General features: G+C 37.0%; 1 protein-coding gene and 1 pseudogene across 2 annotated transcripts; both read right to left on the reverse strand.

The window, feature by feature from the left end:
• Positions 1–255: 255 nt before the first annotated feature.
• Positions 256–1,916, reverse strand: LOC113069719 (antithrombin-III-like; annotated as a pseudogene).
• A 227-nt stretch (positions 1,917–2,143) lies between these two features.
• On the reverse strand, positions 2,144–23,394 carry LOC113069718 (roquin-1-like). 2 transcript variants are annotated; one of them, XM_026242840.1, is made up of 20 exons: positions 23,266–23,394; positions 19,216–19,646; positions 16,945–17,065; positions 15,488–15,727; positions 15,230–15,405; positions 14,573–14,773; positions 14,030–14,162; positions 13,824–13,942; positions 12,878–12,990; positions 12,512–12,799; positions 11,328–11,530; positions 10,921–11,246; positions 10,691–10,837; positions 9,224–9,361; positions 8,517–8,730; positions 8,342–8,426; positions 8,152–8,254; positions 7,813–7,944; positions 7,444–7,535; positions 2,144–7,279 (listed from the first exon to the last, which is right to left on the reverse strand). In XM_026242840.1, the coding sequence occupies exons 2-20, from the start codon at positions 19,444–19,446 to the stop codon at positions 7,156–7,158; spliced, it is 3,186 nt and encodes a 1,061-aa protein (XP_026098625.1). In that variant the 5' UTR covers positions 19,447–19,646; positions 23,266–23,394; the 3' UTR covers positions 2,144–7,155. The 2 variants fall into 2 exon arrangements, with proteins under 2 accessions (XP_026098625.1, XP_026098624.1); XM_026242839.1 differs by having other exon boundaries at positions 8,517–8,733.
• Positions 23,395–23,425: the final 31 nt, after the last annotated feature.

The following is a 23,425-nucleotide window of genomic DNA, read 5'->3' on the forward strand; positions in this document are numbered from 1 at the left end:
TTGTAAATACGAGGGGGAAACTAAATTTTCTTTAAGCTCTGAGTTTCCGAGTCAATGAGAAACATGACAGAATTGATGGTTTGATGGATGCGAGTGATGGATGATGGTCTGTTATTTTTAAGGTGAAACTGATAGCCGGGATTGCAATATAACAAATACGTTTTTATGCGATACAGATTAAAGTGGTTTCATAAATTATATTTAAAAAATTTAAAATGCAAAACACACCATATGCTAATTCTTTGCTCTTCATTTTCTATACGCAGAGTTAACAAACCCTGTTGTATTTTCTTGTAATTTATTAACAGAAGGTACACCGCCATCTTGTGCCAACTAAACTGACTGGAACACACCCGATGTCATATTTTAGACTTGTCAACTAGTAAATACGAACTTCCCAGGAGGACTTGAATGCAGCATAAACTCTGCTGGAAGGCTGACACCCTGAAAAATTGCGTCTTATTTACAAGTATATCTGCCTCCTCACTTACTTTGAAGTAGACCGTGTTCACCAAGACCAATATGGTGTTGGAGTCTATTGAGCCTTCTGGCAGGGTATCTTTTATTTGGTTCTCAGTCTTGTTGGCTATCCATTCATTTATCGTCATCCTTGAAACCTCCGGTTTCCCCTGGAGGATGAAACTTGAATGTTTAGTACAGGGTCAAAGATCATATGTGCTACATTTAGACACTTATGGCAAATGTAACCTTAAAATCGAGAGGCAGCAACTTGGCTCCATAAACCATCTCACTGATGTCCTGGTAGGACTCGTTAAAAAGTATTGATTTGTCTCCAAACAAACGGTTTGCAGAGAACAGTTTTGTTGTCTCATGCTTTTTGCTGTATAGTCGACAGTTCAGCTTGGCGAAGAAGAAATGGACCTGGTCTGAGGTCTTCTCCTTTATCGTATCGAACTGAAACACCTACATGTGAAGAATAGAGAAGTTGTTGACCTGCTAAGTGATCGTTCTTTATTTGGAATTACAATTACTTTACCTTACTTTCATGAGCTCCTCCAGTGTGGTGTTGCAAGCCCCTAGCTTCGTCATGGCGAAAGCTGTTGAGATACTTATTGGTGACAGAAAGATGTTTTCATCGTTGGACTTTCCCTTGGCAAGCTGCTTGAAAAACGAGAGGGCGAAGCGGCTGTTGGCTTTGGACAATTCCCACACTCGAGGGTTGGTGCCAGCTGGTTTCTTCTCTGGTTTTTTCAGTTGGTTGTGTTTCAGAATCCGGGCTGCGGTAGATGCACATTGGCTCCAAAGGTATATCTTTGGGCTTTGCATTGCAGATATCTTTGGCTGCCTGGACTGAACAGAGGGTGAGTACCCATAAAGCCCACGTACTTGCCAACAACTTCATCCTGCCCAAGATGGAATGGGAAACCAGCCCAGGAAAAGCAGTTCAGTGCAAATTCTGGTGCTCAAACAAGTCATGGAATCATGATATACAATTTCTGTAGTGAATTGGTAAGAGTTTTTATTTATTTTTTAGTACGTAAGATTTAAAACCGTTAGCAAAGAGCAAACGTTTCCATAGTTAACAGCTTTTACTTTAAAATCCAGAGTGGTTACTTCATTTAAAGTTTAAATGACCACAGCTCTGTCAATTTCATACATTTTTTACTTTCTAAATCATACACTGCTAGTCACAAATTAAGGTTTAATCGGAATTAAATTTCACTACCAATGGTTGATTGACTTTATACTAGGATTGTGTCTATTTGAGGTTAAATATTCGGGATATTCAATGCATTTTTCACATACCTGACGTTGTTGTATTTCCTTGTTAAAGACCAGCTTTGGGGTTAAAGACCAGTTTATGTTGTACTAAAGTAAGGAACAAAGTGAAGAAAACACTTCTCTGGATAGGTCAGTGCCCTTAAGAGCACTGGAATGACTAGAGAAGGAAATTTACTCAGGACAACCTTTGTGCTATTGATTAATTTTGTTAGGTTAGCCACAAGCAAATAAATTTGACTGATTATGGGGAATCTGTTAAAAACTATGTTAAAAAGAGGTGAAAGTATTTTGTTTATCATCAGTTATTTTTTTTAAAGAATATTTTATTTAGTGTTTTGTTCAATGTTAATGGTTGTTGCATAAAAGTGCATGCATTTGTACAAAAGACCAGAGAGGAAAATGGTTTACAATATCATTTAATCATAATCCATGCCAGAATCACTGCTGCACATAAAATACATTTCTTATTAAATAATATTTTCAAGTTTTTCAATATCTAATTCAAAAATCCAGTTAGTAATACCCCCTGCCCTCTCAAAGAAGAAAAGCAATTGTATTATACAAAAATGCAATCCAAAATTTCACACAGTGAATTCTTGTACAAAGTGAAAAAAGGTATTACAACTACATCCACATTGGAGAAATTTTCTAAACATTCCTTATTGGAGTATAATATACAAACATTTATTTTCTTATTCAGGTTGAAGTTAAAGCGTACCTTAATTTAAGCAGTCTATCATGAGAGATCATCAAAACCAATATATATCCTGATGTTAGAAATCATGATGAAAAGACCACAATGCAACACCCCATCTCATGAAAAAGTCAATACATGAGTTTAAGCAATGAGTTACAGTGGGAACAAACATACAGAAATGAGATGGACGGCACTCTTTGGACACACTGGAACACAAACACACAATCATTCATTTCAAACTACATCCTACAGCTAGAAGCTAAAACACTAAAGCCTGTACTTGTGCACAACCCTTATGTTTTCAAGTAACTTTATGACTTCTCATAAATCTACTATGTGTGTATGTGCACAGCATATACATTCCCCTCGAGGCCAGGGAACAATATGTACCGTTAATCATTTATCTGTGTGGGAAAACATACTACAGTCTTGGGTATTTCAGGCACCAAGTGTCAAAATTCAGATTTCAATCATTCCTATCTTCTCATTTTATGACATTTGACACTAATTAGTATTACATTCATAATTCAACGCCAATCCTGAACGTAGTCAACAATCACAATAAAATGAGTTCCAGTGAGGAAGCACGGAGACTGTTCATTAGACAGTGATCATAAATACTTTTTTTTTTTAAGTCGTCAGAACTGGATGGATGAACCTCATGAAAAAGTCGTATTTCACATAAAAAAAATAATAATTTCATTAAAATAGGACCAATAAGATTTTTTTTTTTGCATCGAAACATTTTAACCAAATTTCCCCTCGAAAATGTCATTACCACAAAGCAGAAAAAAAAACCAATTTCATTATCAAATATTATGCATTACAATAAAGAATTATTCTGTGCTTAATGTTTTGAAAATAATTTTCACAATGCAAAAACATAAAGATTCCAAAAATGGGCCTTATTCTATGAGATGTATTTATACGCATACTTGTGGTGAAATATGACCGTTTCTTTAACAAGTTTCATGAGATTCACCTGGGTAAACATTTTGGTTCCCTTTTCAAATCAACAGTGATTCCCATTGGCTCATGGGTGATCATGGAAATGTTGCTTTGCAACAATAGTTTAAAAACAATTGGTTTTTGAATTGGCTGCCTTCGAATACATACTTTCAAAACCAGAAATAAATTGAGCCCTTCTGCAAAGGTTTATACAATCTGCGTTTCGTTCAAGGAAACATTGAAAATCAATTTCGGTTAAGTACAAAGGAACTGTTGAGGAATGTATTAATGGCTTTTATGAGAGCAGTAAACCTTGATTTGTTTATCTGTATCATCAGATCTCCAACAAAGTCATTAAATATTAAAATAAGCCTAGATACTTTCCTCTCTAAATAGCGATATCAAACTATGACAAAATACACAGACTGTCCTTGTTTTCCTGTTCCAATTTAGACTTTTCCAAAGGACCCTAACATCAAAAGACCACCATCACACCATGAAACATGCTTAAATACTCGAGTTCAACTGCATGAAACGCACAAAGTGGATACAAAAACAAATGACCTGGCAATAAATTCCTTTATCTCAGAAAGGATAGGCAAGTAATCCGTTTGGCGGTCTAAAAGCCTGCAGATTTGAAGAGATCATTTAATATAAATGTTGACTTTGAAGACTGAGAGGAGTTGAATATTATAAATAGAGATGGTATTGGCTACATCTAAATACCCAACGCGTGAATAACAGCAGATCTGCAAAAAGGCACACCTTGAAGTCTTCAAGTCTTGAAACTGGTTAAGCGACAATTGCAGTCCTGAAAAAAAAAGGGCGAGTAACATGAGGTTTACACACAAATACACTAAAATCAACCCTGAGATAAAGACAGAGGTCTTCCATTAAAACAAAAAATAAAGATGAAGTTACCCAAGTGGACCTAGGACTTATTCTAGATCCAAAAAATTCCTACAAGAGTTCGCCTTTCTGAAATCGTAATCCATTTAGTGGCTTTAAACCAACAACAACAAAAAGCTTTCTCTGTTTCTTTCAAACCAATTTTGGGTAAATTCGTGCTATTGTTAAAGTCTACACTGTGCATCACAGTGGTTACCTAAACGAAGTTGCAATATCCAATCTTGACGATTGCTTAAATGTTGAGCTCAGACCAAAGTGACTGTAATAACCAAAATAAAAACAATAGAAATCAACTCCAACTTAAGAGAAATTCCACCAAAATAGGTGCTTTTAAGGTTGCGGTAGGATGTCTCAAGAGACCATTATATGCTAGCAGGAAAACAAAACAAAAAAACAGATAAACTAACCTCCAACTTAAAAGTAAATCATTGAGGCGTGACTTTGATAGGTGATGAGATCTCACCACCAAGGAAGCAACAACATGAAAAATGCAATTTTGAGATGTACAGTGCAAGCGTTTTGATGAGCCAAATACGTTACTGATCACTGAATAGCTGACAGAAATATGTTGTGTACTTTAATGTGAAGGCAAATTTAACAGTTGCCGAGGTCTGTGCAGAATCTGTGAGCACATTATCCACATATTGCGTCTTCACTTGTTTATTTTGGCTAGCTTGATAATGCTTTCATTTTTTCATCCAAAATCTGCACAGAAATGTGAAAAACGTCTGCGGATTCAAAAAAGTTGTACTTTTATTCCCAACAACATCGGAGAGCTGGCTAGTGGTGGGACTTTAAAGATCACTGGGATTGATGTTAACTACAAACTCAAATCTAAACAAAACCAATTCCGAATAACGTGAGATATGAAGTATTCCTGATTAGTGGTTTAACTCTTAAAGGAATGGTTCATCTAAAAATGAAAATTGTGTGAGGTTTTACTCATCTTCAGGCCGTCCAAGAAGTAAATTAATTTGATTTTCATCAGAACAGATTTGGAGAAATTTTCTAATTTATCTTCTGCAGTGAATGGGTGCCGTCACTGAGAGTAAAACATCACAATAATTTGTAAGTAATCCACGTAACTCCAGTTAATAATTTAAACCATTGCTTCTGGCCCTCCACAATAACACTTCGTCCAGTGGAAAGGTGCATCCTTTGTTGTCCTCGCCCATCAAAATCCATATCTGTTTTACAAGGTTTTCAATTATAAAAGGTGCTTGATCTGTGCATATTTCTCTTCTGGTTCAAACGTCATGATTGTTTTCACTAAAGAAAGCAATATCTGGACTGGCATTTTAGTTAAAAACATCTCAAAGATGGATTTATTTATTACAAAGATGCAGCTTTTCACTAGACATTAATTGATGGACTAGAGTCATGTGGATTACTTGTGGATTATTGTGATGTTTTTATCAGGTGCTCTACTTCTGAAGGCACCCATTTTCAGCATTTTTTTTTTTTCATTTTTGGGTGAATTATTCCTTTACTAGGTAAGGAGTCCAAGCTTTTCAAGTCCAAACAGTCTCCTTTGTCAGTAAAGTGAAGTATAGGAGCTTAGTTAATCCCCCATCAATATTGGAATGAATTTGAGGATAACTGTGATGTACACACTTGAGCTCAGCCTGAAGGGGAATTCGATTGAACCGGCCCATCAAAACAACCTTCTTCAAACTTCAAAGACGAAACAGAGAATGAAGGAGAGTCTTGAAGTGGCTACAACTGGATCAAAGTCATGCTTTATGCTTTGAATATACAGCACATATTTCAGGATGAAAAACTCCACATATATAAAAAAAAAATCGTGGCTTGATCTGAAGATCATAATTTCACTGACAAAGTGAAGAGCAGTATATACGCATTCTTACAACAGAATGCATCTTTATGCTTTACCATAGCAGCTTTCTTTCCATCCTCAGGATGGAAAAATATAACAATACCTACTATGAAAAAAAAAAAAACAGCGTGACCTGGATTGTTATTTCTATTCCATCCACAAAATATAGAGGTCGATTAATGCATCCCTGAGGACATTACAACTTAAGATGATGATGATGATTATAGGCGGTTCAATCGAAATCCCACAGGCAGACTGTAGTGTAATACACTGAAAACAATACAAGTGCCCTATTAAGACTGGAAAAGGATTTCGGGTTTGTTGGCATGAGCGCAGTTGAGGTCAAATCAGTGAACTTTAGGTCTATGAGAATTTCTATAACACGCAATAATGTGCATCTCAGCAATCACACTGTAAAAGCCTAAATGAAGCCTAATGTATGAAACACGATACATAGTTTTGACCGCCATGATAAAAAAAAAATGGTTTCCATTGGTTGAATATGCAGCAAGCCTGCAGTAAAAAAAAAAGATATTAAACTCTGTAAACCCTGACACAAGTCTAAACGCCAGACCAAGCACAAACAAGAGTTTAACTACAGAAAACGTAGCACATGTGATAAAAATGCAATTCTGAAACCCAAGAAAGTGGATTAATGATAGTTAAACAGCGTAAGTGAAATCATCTTACGTTTTTCAGATTCACCGATTTACACGCCAATGAAGAAAAGAAAGTGAACAAGAAACAGGGAGAAAATGCATGACAGCAGATACCGCTGTATAAAGAAACTAAATCAGGGCATGATTGTGCAAGTCTGTTGAGGCACATGCACAGTGAATCCCACCCAAACTCCAACCATATTTGCCTGATGGGTGTTTGAGGCTCAGCGAGGAAGCTAAACGCTCAGATTTAAGTGAATGAATGGCATGTATCATACAGCGATGATAGAGCAACCTGCTCTAGAGGGTTTAACCTGGCATAAGAGAGGGGTGGTGGTTGAGGAAGGGGAATCTGAGGTAGACTAGGAGTGGGCGACTCCGTTCTTGGGCAGATCAGGGCTGCTGGCCACCTGTTCAGAGGACAAACTGAGAGATGACGTCTTGTTGGTCAGCAAGGACATGCCGATGGAGCCGTTTGAGCCCTCACTAAAACCAAAGAGAGAAAGGCGACACGTATTGTATTTGAATTTCTTTCAGTCGATCTAAACCATGTACTTCTGAAAGCAAATCCTGACTTGAAATAAATAGCCCTTACACAGCTCTCTTTTGATTTAAAACCTGTTTTATTAAGATTCACTGTTATATTTCACCTAAGAGTGAGTGGATGCTCATCTCGCTGTAGAGTGTGTTCATCTTGTCCATTTTCGACTGAGACCCGCTTGTACTTGCCATCGTGGTTCTCCTGAAGGCAAAATAATTCATGCTTAAACACAGCGATGTATATCACATGACTTTTAACACTTCCTTTAGTGAACAGAAATATAAAAGCCACTGGAATTACACTACACAATGCCAGTGGAGTGGAAACAGAAAAAGAACAACACTTTTACATATGACCTTGCTCAAAAATGGATTTTCTGCTCCGATATGGCCACGGTCGCATTAATTATTCACTGGAAATAGAATATATTAGTAATGAATAATTAATAGAGGCTCTATAAATTGCGTGTCTCGCTTACCCTGGCCATCTCATGTGTCCTCATGATGATATCTCTCTCCACCTGGTGCAGCTCGAGACTCAGCTGTTCACTGGACACATTCCCTGAGGACCAGTCCGCTCGAGACGGCTGGGACATGACCGAGCTTGGGTTCTGCCAAAAGAGAGAGTGAGAAGCTGAATCATTGAAACAACAACACACATTATAATTAGAACCTTTATTTTTTACATTATTATCTAATAACAATACTACTACCAATAATTTATATTTCATTTCAAGTGATATTTGATACGTAGGATCGACGCAGGTGTGAACAGGCCTTTAAAATGAATGACACATCCATTGAACAGACAGTCTCACCTCCAGGCCGCGGCTCTGCGTCTGCTGGCTGATTTGCAGGTCGACCTGCTGTAGCTCCATCCTCAATTGCTCCCGCGCCTGCACGGCAGGGGATAAACCGGACCTGCGGGATAACTGGACAATTAGAAAACGAAGAAAACTACACTGAAACCAAGTGATTGCTTGTGAAGGGTGGGGTTGGGTGACATACCGCTCGCTGAAGTGCCCATGAGACTTTTGGTTCGGCTGGTAAGAGTCGCCACTCCACCCACCTTGATTCGCATAGGTGTAGTCAGCTTAAAAGAGAAGACAAAGGCCATTCAAAAACACTGAAAATAATCATGTCGCCCCATGAGCAATGCTGAGAGGAAGCAGGGGGAGTTTACCAGCAGAAGTGATGTGTTTGGCCGAGTTTGGCATGGGTGGCATGGGACTGTTTGGCGGGTAGCCCGGTTTAGACGTGCGCGAGATGGCTCCAAAACGAGACACGGTTGGCAGAGAGCCAAAGGGAATGATGGGGTCGTCGTCTTTGACGTCTGCCGCTCTGCGTTGAAGCTCCAAGCCGTGTGCTCTCAGACTTTTGCTTTTGTCTAAATTTTGCTGCTAGGAATGGTTACAATTAGCTCAAAAATCCTATATGAATATGCTAATTATTCAGCATACTAATACATATGTATATGTCCTTTGGTTTGTGAAAAGTATTTGTACAAACTAGACAGAATAAACATCTGTAACCTTTTGTAATGGAAGTGTCACTGAAAACAGCACCGATCTGAATGTTTGGGGGAAATGGGTCAGAATCCCCTTGCAATGTGAAGCCTTTCGGCTTTAATGAATTCAAATTACATTTTTTTAAATGCAATTTTTGCCCACAGAAAACTCTTAATTATAATGCTAAGGTGCTATAGTTGGTTGCCAGTGCATGCTATGTGTTTGCTAGGAAGTTCTGCGTAACAAAATAAAAATGTCTTTAACATTCTGGTCTCTAAATCTGTATCAGATTCCTCCTTCAGTGTACACCTTTGGCCATGTTTTTGTTAAAAATACAACTGCTTGAGAATCCCTTATGTCTCGATAAACATGCAAAACTTACTGTGTCCATGCCCTCTTTGGATTTTATATCCTTGCCGCCAATGTAGGAACCGAAGGGGTCACATGACCAAGGTGAATAGGAGCTGGTGTAGTCTGCTTCCCGGAAGTGTCCTAAACCATGGGAGTTCTCTTGCATGTACTGCGAAACACACGGATATGGCAATTCATTACCAAACACTACCTAATAGGACTGCTTGATTTGGGGGAGAAAAAAAATCTAATACAAAATTGTTTCTTATCAGAAATTTTTTTTTTTTTTTTTTAACTCCAGATTTCCCAGGTCTGTAGTACTGCATAAATTGTCCCAACATTTTGTGATTATATTTCAATATAAATATACATTTAACACAACAACGATAATATTGATAATGTCATTATTATATTAGACAAAATTTGAAATATTTTCTTTTCTTAAAATTACATTACAATATAAATATGAATTTAAAATAATAATAATAATAATAATAATAACTATTATTAAATACAAAATAAATAAGAAATTACTATAATTTTACTAAAAATAAGTATTTCATTATTATTTTTACTATGTTTTTAAAATTACAATTCTAATATGTATAACAAAATATAAATACAAATAATTAAAATGGATATAGTTTTACTAAAATAGATTTCAGATAAATATAATAATAGTTTTACAGTACCAGTTATATTATTATTATAACTATTATTAAATCATTCATTCTTTATTCAACATTTTAAATTACAAAACTAATTTATGGTAGTCTTCATTTCATTTTCACACATTAAACAATTGTTTTAGATATATTACACTGTTCTGTGGAATACTTGATTCTGATTGGTCAGTCGCAAAATTAGGTATGTTATCCCTCATTAACAACCGGCTCATCCGGATAACAGCAGTCGGCGCCGAACTCTTGCTAGGAACAGTTTTTCTTAGTGAAAGCTTTGCGTTTGGTTCAACTCAATTCAGTATTATGTGTACAATTATGATGTCATCCTGGTATCGCGAATTTGCGAATTTCACGAAGATTGTTTCCTACACTGTAATGGACTATAAGATAACTAACAAACTGCTAAGATTTTAAAATTTTTCCGTCTTAAATCAATATCTTTTATCACCTTAATTATTTATGTGGTGAAATAGTGTGTAATAATAAGGGGTTTGAGTGCACCGTATCCCTTAAATGTCTGTCTAGTTTGAACTTGCTGCTTGCTCGCAACTGCTGTGCATCCAAATATTTCAACTCAAATCAATATTTTGTGTCTAATTATTTACTTATGTGGTAAGTAGCCATGTAATAAGAGAGTTAATGTACATCCAGCCAGTTGTTATCACTGAATAATGCCCTTCAGGGTAATACGAGATCCTTATTCTGCGATAACAACCGGCTGGATGTACATTATCCCTTACTAAACATGCAGCCCTTCTACATTGTGCTTAGTATTTGTATTATTATTTCTATGAAATATAGTTTTCATGGCTTACATGGCTCTGTCCCCTCATGTCCTGAGGGCAGTTGGGGTCGTGCGAGTGTGAGGAGCTAAGGGGCTTTCTATCCTCCAGCTGGGCCATGATCTCCTGTCTTCGACGGTGCAGGTAGTCTAGGGAAGGCTGGGATCGTGTGTAGGCATTCTGTGGACACAGTATTAGGTTATGCTTTCTTTAGGTTTTAATGACACCCATCCAATTCAAATGTTACAGGTGATGGATCTTACCCTTGGGTAATTCCTGATCTGACTGGAGTGGCTATAACCGTCTTGTTCTGGCAAGTACGAAGAATTTTGGGGTGGTAGTTGTTGGGGAACGTCCGGACTCCTACGGACCAGTTCCTCCCGAGGGGGGTATGTTTGGGGATGGGAGTAGGCTGAGTGGCGACGGCCATCGTGGTGTGAAGGGTAGCCGTAATGGGAGCTTGGGTTGGCGCATTGGCGCTCCGAGGTGTAGGAACTGGAATAGGAATCCGGATATGGTGGCATGCCTGGATCTTGAGCGGGGTGACGGGTGTAGCGTGGGTGCACATGGTGGTAAGGATAAGGATTACCTGTTGAAATGAGGGAAATTAACATTTTTATAAGTGCAAAACGTTATGTGTTTGTTCAAAAAATAATAAGTGTTTTGTTACCTGGAGGGTACTGGGAAGATTCATATTGAGCGGAGGGTGGCAGAGGGCCTCGTGTCTCAGAGTAATACAGGTCAGAGTGGTGCGGTGAATACATGTGAGGAACTCTAGGCACCGCAGACATGTGCTTCGGTCCGACTGTGCCATCACCGTCCACCCTGGAGTGGGAATTTATGAGCATCCCTGACTTTGGGATGGATTCCAATCTGAGAATCAAGAGATAAAGTAACACGATCACTCTGCAGTCTAGCTTTTTAAAAATGATTTTGATTTTGAAACATTTCATGTCCATTTATTTATTTAGCAAGAAGCCATGTTGTAGGTTGAATAATGTATAACAGTGTCTAGGGCTGGGCGATATATCTAACGAAATGATCATGTGCATCTAGTCAGTAAATCTGGTTCCATGATTAGCGCTAAATCACCGTCACCTGCTTTCAAATGGAGCGGCATTTAATAGACGGAGCCGTAGATCACTGAAAAGTATTGAATTGCGTAGCAGTGTCAGTGATCATCTATCGTGAGATATATCGCCCAGCCCTAGCAGTGTCGTTATTGTTAATCATTTTATGATTTCATTTATATATATATATGTAGTATGTATGTATTTAGTTTAGTACAGATATAGTTTAGTTGTTCATCTAGTAATGATCTTGTACAGAGAGTATAAATATTAGATGAAACTTAAACTGAAAATAAGTTGAAGTACATAAATTACAAAACATAAAGCTAAATAGTACTATATAAAAAAAAAAAGATCCAATTAAAAATGATAATGGCACACAAAATAACTAAACTTGAAATGGAATAAAGCTAATTATAAATATATATTAAAAAAAATGATAAAAGCACATAAAATTACTAAAAGCTATACTAAAATTAATCCTGAAAAAAATAAAAAATAAAAATATATATATAACCACTATAATATTATATAAATAATAAAATGTATTTAGATCTATTCATTATTTAAAAATAAGTTTCTTAATAATAATAATAAAAATATTTTATAGTTGATATTTTTAACATAGCTCTTAATAAATTAAAATATACATTGTACTTTAAAAAAGAGATTCTTGGCAAGAGTATTTTCTCATTTTGCAATATGTGATGTTAAAAGGTTAGAAATCCCATATGCTAGTATACGATTTATTCCCCCCTCCCAGCTAATAAACAAATAAACTCACGACTCTGGAGGTGAGCCAGGCGCGCTGAGGCTCCCAGAATTCATCTTCTCCGGTTTGTGTGTGGGGTCATATGATGGGTCTGAGCCTCTGGAAACCAGGTGGGCAAAAGTGGATTCAGGTCCTGATGCTAGGATGGCGTTAGTGATGGAGGAGGGTTTTCGTGGGAGTCCCTCCATCGACAGCCCCTCGTCGGGCAACAGACCGATGCCGAAGTCCATCTCATTCAGCTGGGTCAGGGACTGGCTGAGCTGTCGCCTCATTCCCAAACGTTTATTCATCTTACGGTATCTGTTGTCAGAGAAAAGGTGGTGAAGCTGATACGAATGCTTATCATGCTTTACTTAATGTACTTAAAGTTCTGCTTACTTTTCAAGCTCTTCCTGAGAGTGAGCGAAGGTGCAACTTGCCCCGCGAGGACAGCCGCCTTTTTGTTTCATGTCCCGACACATATAGGTCTTATATTTGCTGTGCTGTGGTGGCTGTGGACAGAAAGTGAGATATGCTTACTAATTTCTGTGCAAGTTATTTGAATGACCTGATAAATAAAAAAGATGCTATACATATATATTATAATTTTTGTCAATGAAGTGGTTGTATTCGTGAGCCTAAAACAAATTTCCCATTGGGACAATAAAGTATACATATATATATATACACACACACACACACAAACATATTCACACATGAATAAAAATAGAAATGATAACACAAAGTTTTAACTGAAAAAAAAAAAAATCTAAAAGAGCTAATTCAAAATATTAACAAATACTATAATAGTATATAAACATTAAAATATACCTGATGTATAGATCATTAGAAAATAAATAAATAAATAAACTGGTAAAAAAAATCATGAGGCTATTTTGCTTAATTTTATTATTATTATCTTAAAAATTAATTATTAAAATATTGAAACGTTTGTGTTCTGGAAGAATTCACAACCGACCTGTTGCTGGGCATCTCATTTCTACATATATTAATGTTAATTAATTAAAGCTAAAAAATAATAATAATAATAAAAAAAACATTAACTTTCTGAAAATTTTTAAGCTAAAATATAATATATTATTAAATACTACAATAACATAAAATAACATGTATAAAAAAATACTGAAATAAAAAAAATTAAAATACAAGTGCTGCTGCTGCTACTATTGAAAATAAATGAATAAAGCATTTCATTATTCTTTTTAAATACTGATAATAATCCCCAATACTATTTTGACACTATTTTAATAAACTATTTCAATAAATTATTTAAAACTGTTCAATATTTAAACTATAATCTTTTGCCAGCAATCTGGTTCCCGACCTGCTGTTGATCCCCTCCTTTCTTGCTGTGGTTCTGGATGAAATCTACCAGGCCATGAACGACGGTCCGCACTGCTTCCAGCCCTTTGGCTAGCTGCTCCCATGTGGGCGCAGGGGCATCTGTCAGCACAGGTGTGAACATTCACTCGTTTATGTTGTTGTGAATGGCTGTATGGACAAATGTGTGAATGGAGCAGGCTGTCGAACCTGGGCTGGGGTCGATGTCAGCCAGCAGCTCCAGATGGGGTCTGAGGCGGTTGAGATTGGCTGGATCTCCCGTTCTCTGAAGGGCGATGGTGAGTTCCTGCACACTCTGAGCAAAGGATGCTGGTGTCTGCAACTGAAACACACAAAGCCACATAACCACATACTTCACATACCAGCAGACAAAATCAACATGTTTTCATGCACGATGTGACGTTCGCTACACCCTAAATGAGTCCTCTACACAGGGAGGAGTGTTACTGGAGAATTTAAACACATAACACTTGGCCATACTATATATATATATTTGTTTTTTTTCTCTCTCTCTCTTTTTTTTCTTTTTGCAGACCTGCCTTAGAAAAAACATTACAGCACCACCTAGTGAAATCTTAAAATACTTCCCATGAAACAATCTGAATAGGATATGTTTGGAAAATGTAAGGTGTAATTATTACCTAAAAGGCACTTTTTGAACCATTTTTTCCCACCAGCAATTTATAAACAAAAAGCCATTTTTACTTCTTATAATCCACATCTTCATCATACCTTGTCTATGATGGACTGCATGTGGGATTTGTGCGACTGGTCGCCGTACAGAAGAGATGACCACTGGTCCGGGGCGATCCGCAGTCCACCCTCCATCGCGATCTGAACGATCTGAGAGTCGTGTTCCCTCCGAAGAGCCTCGTATGATCGAAACTCCTCCTTCAGCTGCATCAAGGAGGAATCCTCATCACGCTTGGTCACCTGAGATTAAAACAAATAAAATGTTATATATTTCATATAAATAAATAAAACATAAATAAACATTTAGGAAGTAAAACATTTTTATAAATATTTATTAATACTGTATAGGTTTTAAAAATATTTTCAATCTAAAAAAGATCTTGAATATATTTGAAATCTAAACATTTTTAAATCGGCTGACATGAAATCAAATGTTTACTACTTCAATATAAATACAAATTAAATATATTGTTTTATTTTGTATATTTTATAAAATATTTATATTATATTATATAACAGTTAGGATATATTTTGGTTGCAACAAAAATGCTATGCAATAAAATTGTATACTTCCATTAAACATTTTTATTTATATGACACTATATACGATATATATATATATATATTTTGTTTTATTTAATCTGTAGCAATGAGAAGCATTAATACTGTAAAGGAAAAGAGGAAAAGTAAAGGCACCTTAAAGCAGGAGGCCCTGTAGAGGAGCTGCACCACGTGTCCTATGCTGGTTTTTGAGGCCTGAGGAAACCGTGGTTCGAGTCTCTGGACCACAAACAGGACCAGAACCTTCCGTGAGAGGGCCGAACCATCTTCCAGGGCGAGCAGGACCAGCTTCAATGCTTCTTCCTGCATAGCTGTTGGGTCAAACCCAATTTTTGTAAGTGTCCACAAATGATTTTATCAGCCTGCTATCATGTTATGGTGGTAAAATCTTACCAGGGCCGAGAAACTGGCAGCCTCTGGCTCTGACGGCGGCCCACAGGTTGGAGGAGAGCTGCTGTGGGTTCTGGTGCTGGAGGATGAGCTCAGTGACAGTACGTTCACCCAGAGAGCGGGCCGCCCGCATGGCCCGGATGCGGCCCTCCTCCTCCACGAGCTGGCAGTGCACCAGAGTCACCAGCTTCCTCTGCATGGGTCTGCTGAGAACGCTCTGAGCAGCACCATTCAGCCCTGCACCTGCACGCATCAACACCAACAAAAAACTAATGTTACTATGCATTTACATTCATGCATTTAGCAGACGCTTTTATCCAAAGCGACTTCCAGTGCATTCAGGCTAACATTTTTTTATCTAACATTTGTTCCCTGGGAATCGAACCCACAACCTTTTGCGCTGCTAACACAATGCTCTACCACTGAGCCACAAGTACAACATATTTCAGGTAAAGGACATTGTAAATTTTCTAAACTAATGCTGTAAGATATACCTTAGAGTCAATAATGTGGAAGGTTGAACTTTGCAGATTAAAAGATACTTAAAACATACTCAGAGTTTTTCTAATATTAAGATAATAATAATAACTTTAACTTTCAATTGCATCGTTATATTTCAGCTTGCAATTCGTAAAAAAATAAAACATTCAAATGGAGACTGTCACAAAAACCTGATGGGATTTATTCAAAAATAAATTAAATACTGAAGAACAATCAAAAAATTATGTCATATGGTGCATATTTAACAAAATGCGTCTCTTTACAGTTTTTCTAGCCGACTAATGTGTTCATGGTCACCGAATATGTTTTTTTTTTTTTTTTGGTAACTGTGACATTAAGTAACAACATTGTTTACAAGCTATTGTCGTCTTTCCGCATTTGAAACAATGACTGAGCCATAACATGAGAAAGAATACGGATTTCGGTAAGTTGTAGCCTACTCGTTCTTTTAACATACCTACGGATGTTCATTCCTGTTTATTTAAAGCGGAGATGATCTGTTCTGAGGCACTAAAGCGATCTGTCACGCCACATTAAACGGCTCCAAAACGGCATTTAAAATTTGAATATTTGAATAAAACGCACAGGATTTGAAATCTGAGACTTTGTTTCATATCAAAAGTAACAAATAACAAAGCATATTGGAATTTATTGGAATCGGAGGCGCGCTACAATGTTTCATTCGTTATCTGACAGGCTAGACTCTTGGGATTTATGAATTGATATTGATTATTCATTAAAAAAAAATCAAGAAATAAAATGTTGTTTTACCCAGCCCTATTAAAAACAATGTTAAACCATATGCTAAAAAAATGCATATGCTAAGGATGATAAATATGGTGAATTGTTAGGTGTCCAAAAAACAAACAAAAACAAGAAAAAAAGCATTTTAAAAAGCATATGCTGACTTGTACTGAATGAATGAATGAACAAATAGGGTGATGTGAAATGGCAGGGACCTCTGGTGTTGCTCAGGGGTTTGAGATAGAGGGCCAGGTCCTCCACACATGTGCGAGACTCCTCATAGTGCTCCACGTCCTCTGCAGCTGTCAGTAAAGTGACGGGGGGAGGTTTGGGTACCTGCAGGAGAACACACAACATTTGTCCGTCACCACACTAAAGATAGTTCTCATCTACAGGGCTTTGATGGCATTCTTCACATAATAGGTCATCTGATGGGGCTGTCAGCATTCCTCTACACGTACAACATGTTCACACCCACAGACCGAGCAACAGCGCTCAAAACAACATGTGATTCAAAAACAGAGAGGAACGACAGTTCTGGCCACAAAAGGTCCCCTTTATTTGGACTGTCATGACTGTGAGGTTTGGCCGATTCACGGTCATATAAATAATGAGTATAACTGCTTTCGGATTGACACTTTAAAATGGTAGAATGATTTTTTATTATATATGGTTATTACTTCAGACACACCACAGTTTAAATGTGTAGGGTTGATTTTTTTAGTTTTTTTTTTTTTGATCAGTTAAGATATGTGAAAATGAACAACTATTGCACTGGACTAAATATAAAAATATGAAGAACTTATTTAAAATATTTCTCCTTTTGGTCCACTTTGTGATTGCCAGGTCTGCTTTACATTCACACTATTGTTTTATAATCCATCCCAACTGAATAATATATTAGTAGTAAGTTATTTTCCAATAGTAATACATTTCTGCACTCATTTCTGTTTTTGGTTTCATTTTAGAGCTGGTCACTCATGCCATGCGTGAATAAAGACATTTGAATTTCTGAATGTAGATCATTTTTAAACGGAGTTTAGTTCATCATGCATGTTCGACATGGTTCTCTTTACCTCATTTGCTTTTTGTGTAAACCTGCATGGACCCACGCTAGCTGCAATTTAGCAAAATGCGAAACCATAGCCATTTTTTGGATTTGCTTAATCGCCATATTAAATGCAGCGCACTATGACTGTGGTCATCCGAATTAATCATGACTATATGATTATGTAATAGTTGCGACAGTCATACCTAGCACCGCATGTGCAGAAAAAATAAGTATTTTTACAGTCAATGCTCGCAATGCTTGGCTGATATTGATTCAACTTCCTGGTTCTCCACTGGCCGAGTGAGTGTGGAAGCAGCGTAACCTTCCTGTCATGCAGTCACACGCTTCTGTGTCACATCAGGCCTGAAATCCAACCAGACCGGAACGATCGCAAGCTGATCTCCAGAAACCTGAACTCCACCTCTCTCTGTGAGATGTTCAGCTCGTCCTCTTGATTCAGAAACAAGCGGATGCAGTAAACACTGTAATAAACACTCGGCTCCACCTAAACTGCAGTGTTGTCTGCACGATCACTGCTTGGCTGTTTGCCTTACGTTCTGATTGTTATCAAGGTCATTTGAAAAGGAAATAAAGTGTGTTTTGTTTGCGTTACAAGGAACCACAGTAGTTTTACTTCCTTATCCTTATTTAGACTGAGGCTACGGTAGAGGCCACAACTTCATCATCCATATAAGAGAAGTCAATAAAAATAAATGTGTTCGGTACAGAATGAACCGATGTGCACTGGGCCGTCATATAACAGTGCGCTCACATTCACGGTTGCTAAAATAATGTTCTGTTAAAGAAAATAGGTGAAATCCAGTAGTCTCAATAGGAACACACTCAACTTGCAGTTTCGTGTTAAGACCAAATGCGAATTTTTCACAGTTGATCATGCAAATTTGCCACACTGACTAATCGAAACCTGCTTAGTTAAAAAAGAAAAAGACTTCTTTGTAACCTGTGCCTTAAACAGTGGGTTTAGTAAATAATCACCCCGTTTTGCAGCCTAAAATGAAGACGGACACGGTTTTTAATTCATCTGGCTCTATTTATTCAGTGCAACTTAGAAGTGCTGTATGGTTTAAACACTGGCAAGAAATGCCAATTATCTTTTAGCGACACTGCCTCGATTGTGCAAGTGAGAATTCCTGTGTCAACTGTGCAGCGTGCAGACGCGATGTGCTAACTTGAAGCCGTTTGCTCATTTTGAAAGGGAAAGAGAGAGCACGCGGAGATTCACTGTTTGTGAAATTAGCCTACGTCTAATTTCAGTTCAGTTTATGAGATCAGCCTTTATAGAGAAAATTTTCTGGGCAGATTTCGCTCATGTTTAAGTTGGCCAGACTGATAAACAGCTGCTTGGTAACGGGGCTTTAATACATACATCTAGCTCCTCTATTGACCGCAGACCTGAGCACACGTTTAGACTCACCTGTCCGCTGACGAGCTGCAACAGCGCCGTGTTGACCGGCAGCTGCTCGATGTCCGTGCTGATGGTGGTCTGGTCGAACGGGCAGGCCTTGCGGTGCAGTTTGTTCAGGCACATTTTGCACACAGTGTGGCCACAGCCCAGGCTGATGGGCTTGCGGTGGCTCTCCTCGAAGGTTTGCGTGCAAATGGGACACAACAGAAATTCGGTCCATTGCGGGGCTTGCACTGGCATTGTAGCGAAGCGCGGTCTGTGATTCACCGGTCCCCAAGATTTTCTCTTATTGCTGCATGTGTGTCTATGGGCGTTTTGCGTAAAACGATAACACAGTAAGTCCTAAAGGTTCCACTGGAACCAATCAAGCTCTTCCAAAGATCACACCTCTTAATTTCCTGGCATTGTGGGCGTTCAGCACATAGTGTGAAAAACATAACCTGAAAGACAAAAAAAAAAAAAAAAGATCACTACATCAAGATTTTACAGTAAATCCCAATATGCCAAATTATCTTGTTCAGCCATAAATGACATAATTATTCTTAATAATGTCTTGGCCCTTTTCAAATAAAACATATAAAATGCAATGCAGCTAAATTGAGCCTCATTTATGAAACAGAACAATTTTGTTATTGTTAAAAACATTTTTTTTAAAAAGTTTTAACTCTAATGATGTTTTTAATGTTATTACTTAAATCAATTTGTCTATTTTTATTTTATTAAGTTTGAGTTTTTATTTTCATACAGAATAACCAAAAGCTTTTTATTTGATAGCCTGCCTTTCATTTAACAGAAAAATGCTGCCATTTAAACTCTCATTAACAAATAAAATCCAGAATATATAAATAAATAAATAATAAATACACTTAAAAAAAGAAAGAAAAACCTAAACACAATGAAAGAGATGAGAATAAAGACTAAAAACTTATCTCAAATAAAACAATTCATCACTATTTTCCTATACGTTGATGTGATGAAAATAATGTCTTAATAAAAATGTAATTTATTAAAAATGGTTTCACCAAAATTTGTCCCACCAATTTCATAAATAAGGCCCAATAATTATAACACACAGCTTCTGTAATGAAAATTTATTTTTTGATCAAATTCCAGAAAACTTGAAAACATAAAATACTTTTCATACTTGAAAAATAAAACTTCAAGCAGAATCCTTTGGATAACATTTAATCAGAATCAGAAAGAGCTTAACTGCCAAATATGTGTGCACGTACAAGGAATTTGTGACATAACCTTCCAGTACACAGAGATATATATATATATATATAGCCAAATAAATAAATTTATAAACAATTGTGCTATAAATGATAATGGAATAGGATTGAGTAAGATGCAGGAATGTACTAGGATGGAGGCGTAACAAATAAATATAAGGATATTGCACATTTATATTGCATAAGTGGGGAACATTTAACTGTTCATTGCCTGGGGGAAGAAACTGTTCTTGTGCCTTACTGTTCTGGTGTTTGCGGCTCTGAGGGGCCGGACAGATGGCAAAAGTTCAAAGATGGGGTAACTTGGATGTGAGGGATCCCGAGTGTTTCTGTTCCCTACAGCATTCAGTTAAACCGTTTGGCCTCAGCCTGACAACATGAGCTCTCAACATTCAGTCCTGGCCGGGAAGTTCAGATCAGCAGCAATAACCTGACTCATCATTTATTACAACGCAGTCTGCGTACTGTACCCTAAAGCTGCCTGAAGTAGCCATTATATAACCAAATCAACACCTCCACAACACACAACCAAGGGGATTTCAAATGACTAATCACGAGTAAAGCACAATTCCTTCAGCCGCTCCAACGGGAGACACAACAAGGAAGTGTTTCGACTCAAATGAGGTTACGAGTCCTGACCTCTGACTCATCTGCCAAAAAAAATAGATCTACGTGTTTTCAGGAGCAAGGCGGCAGGAATTCTGACCTATAGGGAACAGAAACACAAAGAGCAGTTTCCATCACATGCACGGGAGTTACACATTCATGCTTCAGTGACAAAAGGAAGCCGAAAACTAAATCATAAAGATACTAGTTCCGAAACACCTGTTTCCTTTCTGAATGTGTCATATAAGCAATGCTGAAAACTATTTAGATCTTCAATCAATCAGGGATGCAAGTTTCGTTTTTTTCTGTGTAAGTCATGTGCAAGTTTCAGAACTGCACCCATAAAAATAAAAAAAACATTATTATCTTCAGCAGCCACCCATGCAACTAAGGTACTTCCTCTTGTGGCAGCTAACAAAAGCACCTTTTACATGGACACGCCCACGTTTTCTTTCTATGTCACAAATTGTTTCACTGGTACCAGAATTTCTCAGAACTATAATTAAGTTGTGTGGGCGATCGACAAAAGGGAAAGCTCTGTGGTGTGGGATAACTATATATAGAACTCTCTCTATACAAGTATTTTAGATTTGTAAAAAAATTATATATAAAATCATATAATTTAGTCATTTTCATTTCATTTACATTTAAAAAAAAAAAAAAATGTAATATAAATAAAAAATATATAAAATGTTTAAAACTTAAAAAATACATTTAAAATACCAAATGTGTGTATATTTTAAAAATGAATATTTAAATATTTTAAGCGTGTGTGCGTGGTTGTAAACACACACTCACCAGGAAATACAGTATTGTCAAAGTGTATTTCCTAGCATCTCCTTACAAAGAATTGATGCAGTGTAATCATGTTTGTCAACTACATGTGACTAATTTAAAGGCGACTGTATTTAATGTGTATAATAAAGGTCATTCACATGCCTGACATTCACTTTTTTGGTTCAAAAAGAGGATTTTTTTTTTTTTTAGATGCCAGAACAGTCATGGAAAAAATTACCACTGTTCAAAGCATGCTGAGACTTATCTCTTGCCCTTTGCCCGTTGGAAACCCCCTAAAGCAGGTTAACAGAGATTTTTAAGCATCCCTATAATATCAAGCGTTTAATTACACATCTCCGCGTGATTTAACAATATTTAAACGACATCCTATTTAATCTGTGCCAAGAAGTGGACAATAAACACATGTGCATCATCACATTCCGATCGGATTTAGCAGCCAAATGAAGCAAATCAAATGCATTATCATCAGATGAGTCCCCGAGAAATTCTTAGTCGAAGATTTCTTGAGAAAATCCTATTTCTGTGTAAACTGTTTGCATAAAACGAACAAGCCCTTGCTTAAGGACAGGAAAGAAAGAAAGAGACAAAGCCCTTTGACTAGACCTGGGTATGGCTGAAATAATAACAAAAACTCGCTTTAAAGCGCAATTACGTATATATTACTTCATACATACTCGTTTATCTTGTCAAATGCCACACGATGATGAAGAAACATTAATTGTGTAAATGCTCAGATTGTCAAACTGTAACGCTAGTCAACTAGCAACGTAACTAATAGCCATTTCTAGAGTAAAAGAAATAAAAACTAAAATAAACACCACTAATCCTCACCTAGTACCAGAAGTTGTTTTCTTCATATAAATATTATTAAGGCATATAAAATTTGAGCTAATATAAATGCGCATTTGGACCGTTTAAACCGATTTGAAATTTGAATATTAAAAAGCTAACGTTAGCCGTTGTGCTAACAAAACAAAGCTTGTAGCGCTCGGCTAAACGTCGTTTGGTAGGTTAAAACGGTTCTACCGCGAACCCCTTGCTGTTTGTAATAATATTTTGCTAACTGAAACACTTTAAAAACATACAAACGTAACACTTACCGATAATAAAATGTATTCTTTATTGAATAACGTCCTCGTGAGCGTTAGCATTTATGCTACGCCGGTTAATGCATCTTAAGTAACGCTTACAACGCTAATATTTTTAGGCGTTTTAAACGAATTACGCACTTTTAACGATACTTACTTGCGTAAACGTCAATTTAAGCGTTTTAAAGGTTTCTGAAAAAAAATTCTGAAGTATTCCTAAGCTATTTACATTTTTACACGTTATTTTAGCCTCTATATACGCGGTGTATATAAAAGAAACTAAATCTAAAAGGACAATAACCCTACATTATATAAGCAGTGCAACATGTACTCACAATATTTGGTTCAGCTCAATCTTCACAGAAGAAAGGCGAATTTCGCCTGCTGCTCTAATGATCGTTTCTTTGGACTGACTGTCTGGGTTTCAGAGCTCAAGAGAGACAAGCCCAGGATTGCGCAACCTGAGAGCATCCACCCATCAAGATCGTGTCCTAC

This window comes from Carassius auratus, unplaced genomic scaffold (assembly GCF_003368295.1).
Source record: "Carassius auratus strain Wakin unplaced genomic scaffold, ASM336829v1 scaf_tig00002402, whole genome shotgun sequence".
Classification (NCBI taxonomy): Eukaryota; Metazoa; Chordata; class Actinopteri; order Cypriniformes; family Cyprinidae; genus Carassius; species Carassius auratus.

Bases quoted from the DNA above. Each gene is read 5' to 3' on its own strand.
- LOC113069718 (XM_026242839.1), bottom strand. From the start codon at position 19,446: ATGCCAGTGCAAGCCCCGCAATGGACCGAATTTCTGTTGTGTCCCATT. The intron at 14,774-15,229 runs GTGCCTTTACTT...TTTTAATCTCAG, and splicing joins ACAGGGCCTCCTGCTTTAAG to GTGACCAAGCGTGATGAGGA. The intron at 12,800-12,877 runs GTAAGCAGAACT...CTCTGACAACAG, and splicing joins TCTCAGGAAGAGCTTGAAAA to ATACCGTAAGATGAATAAAC.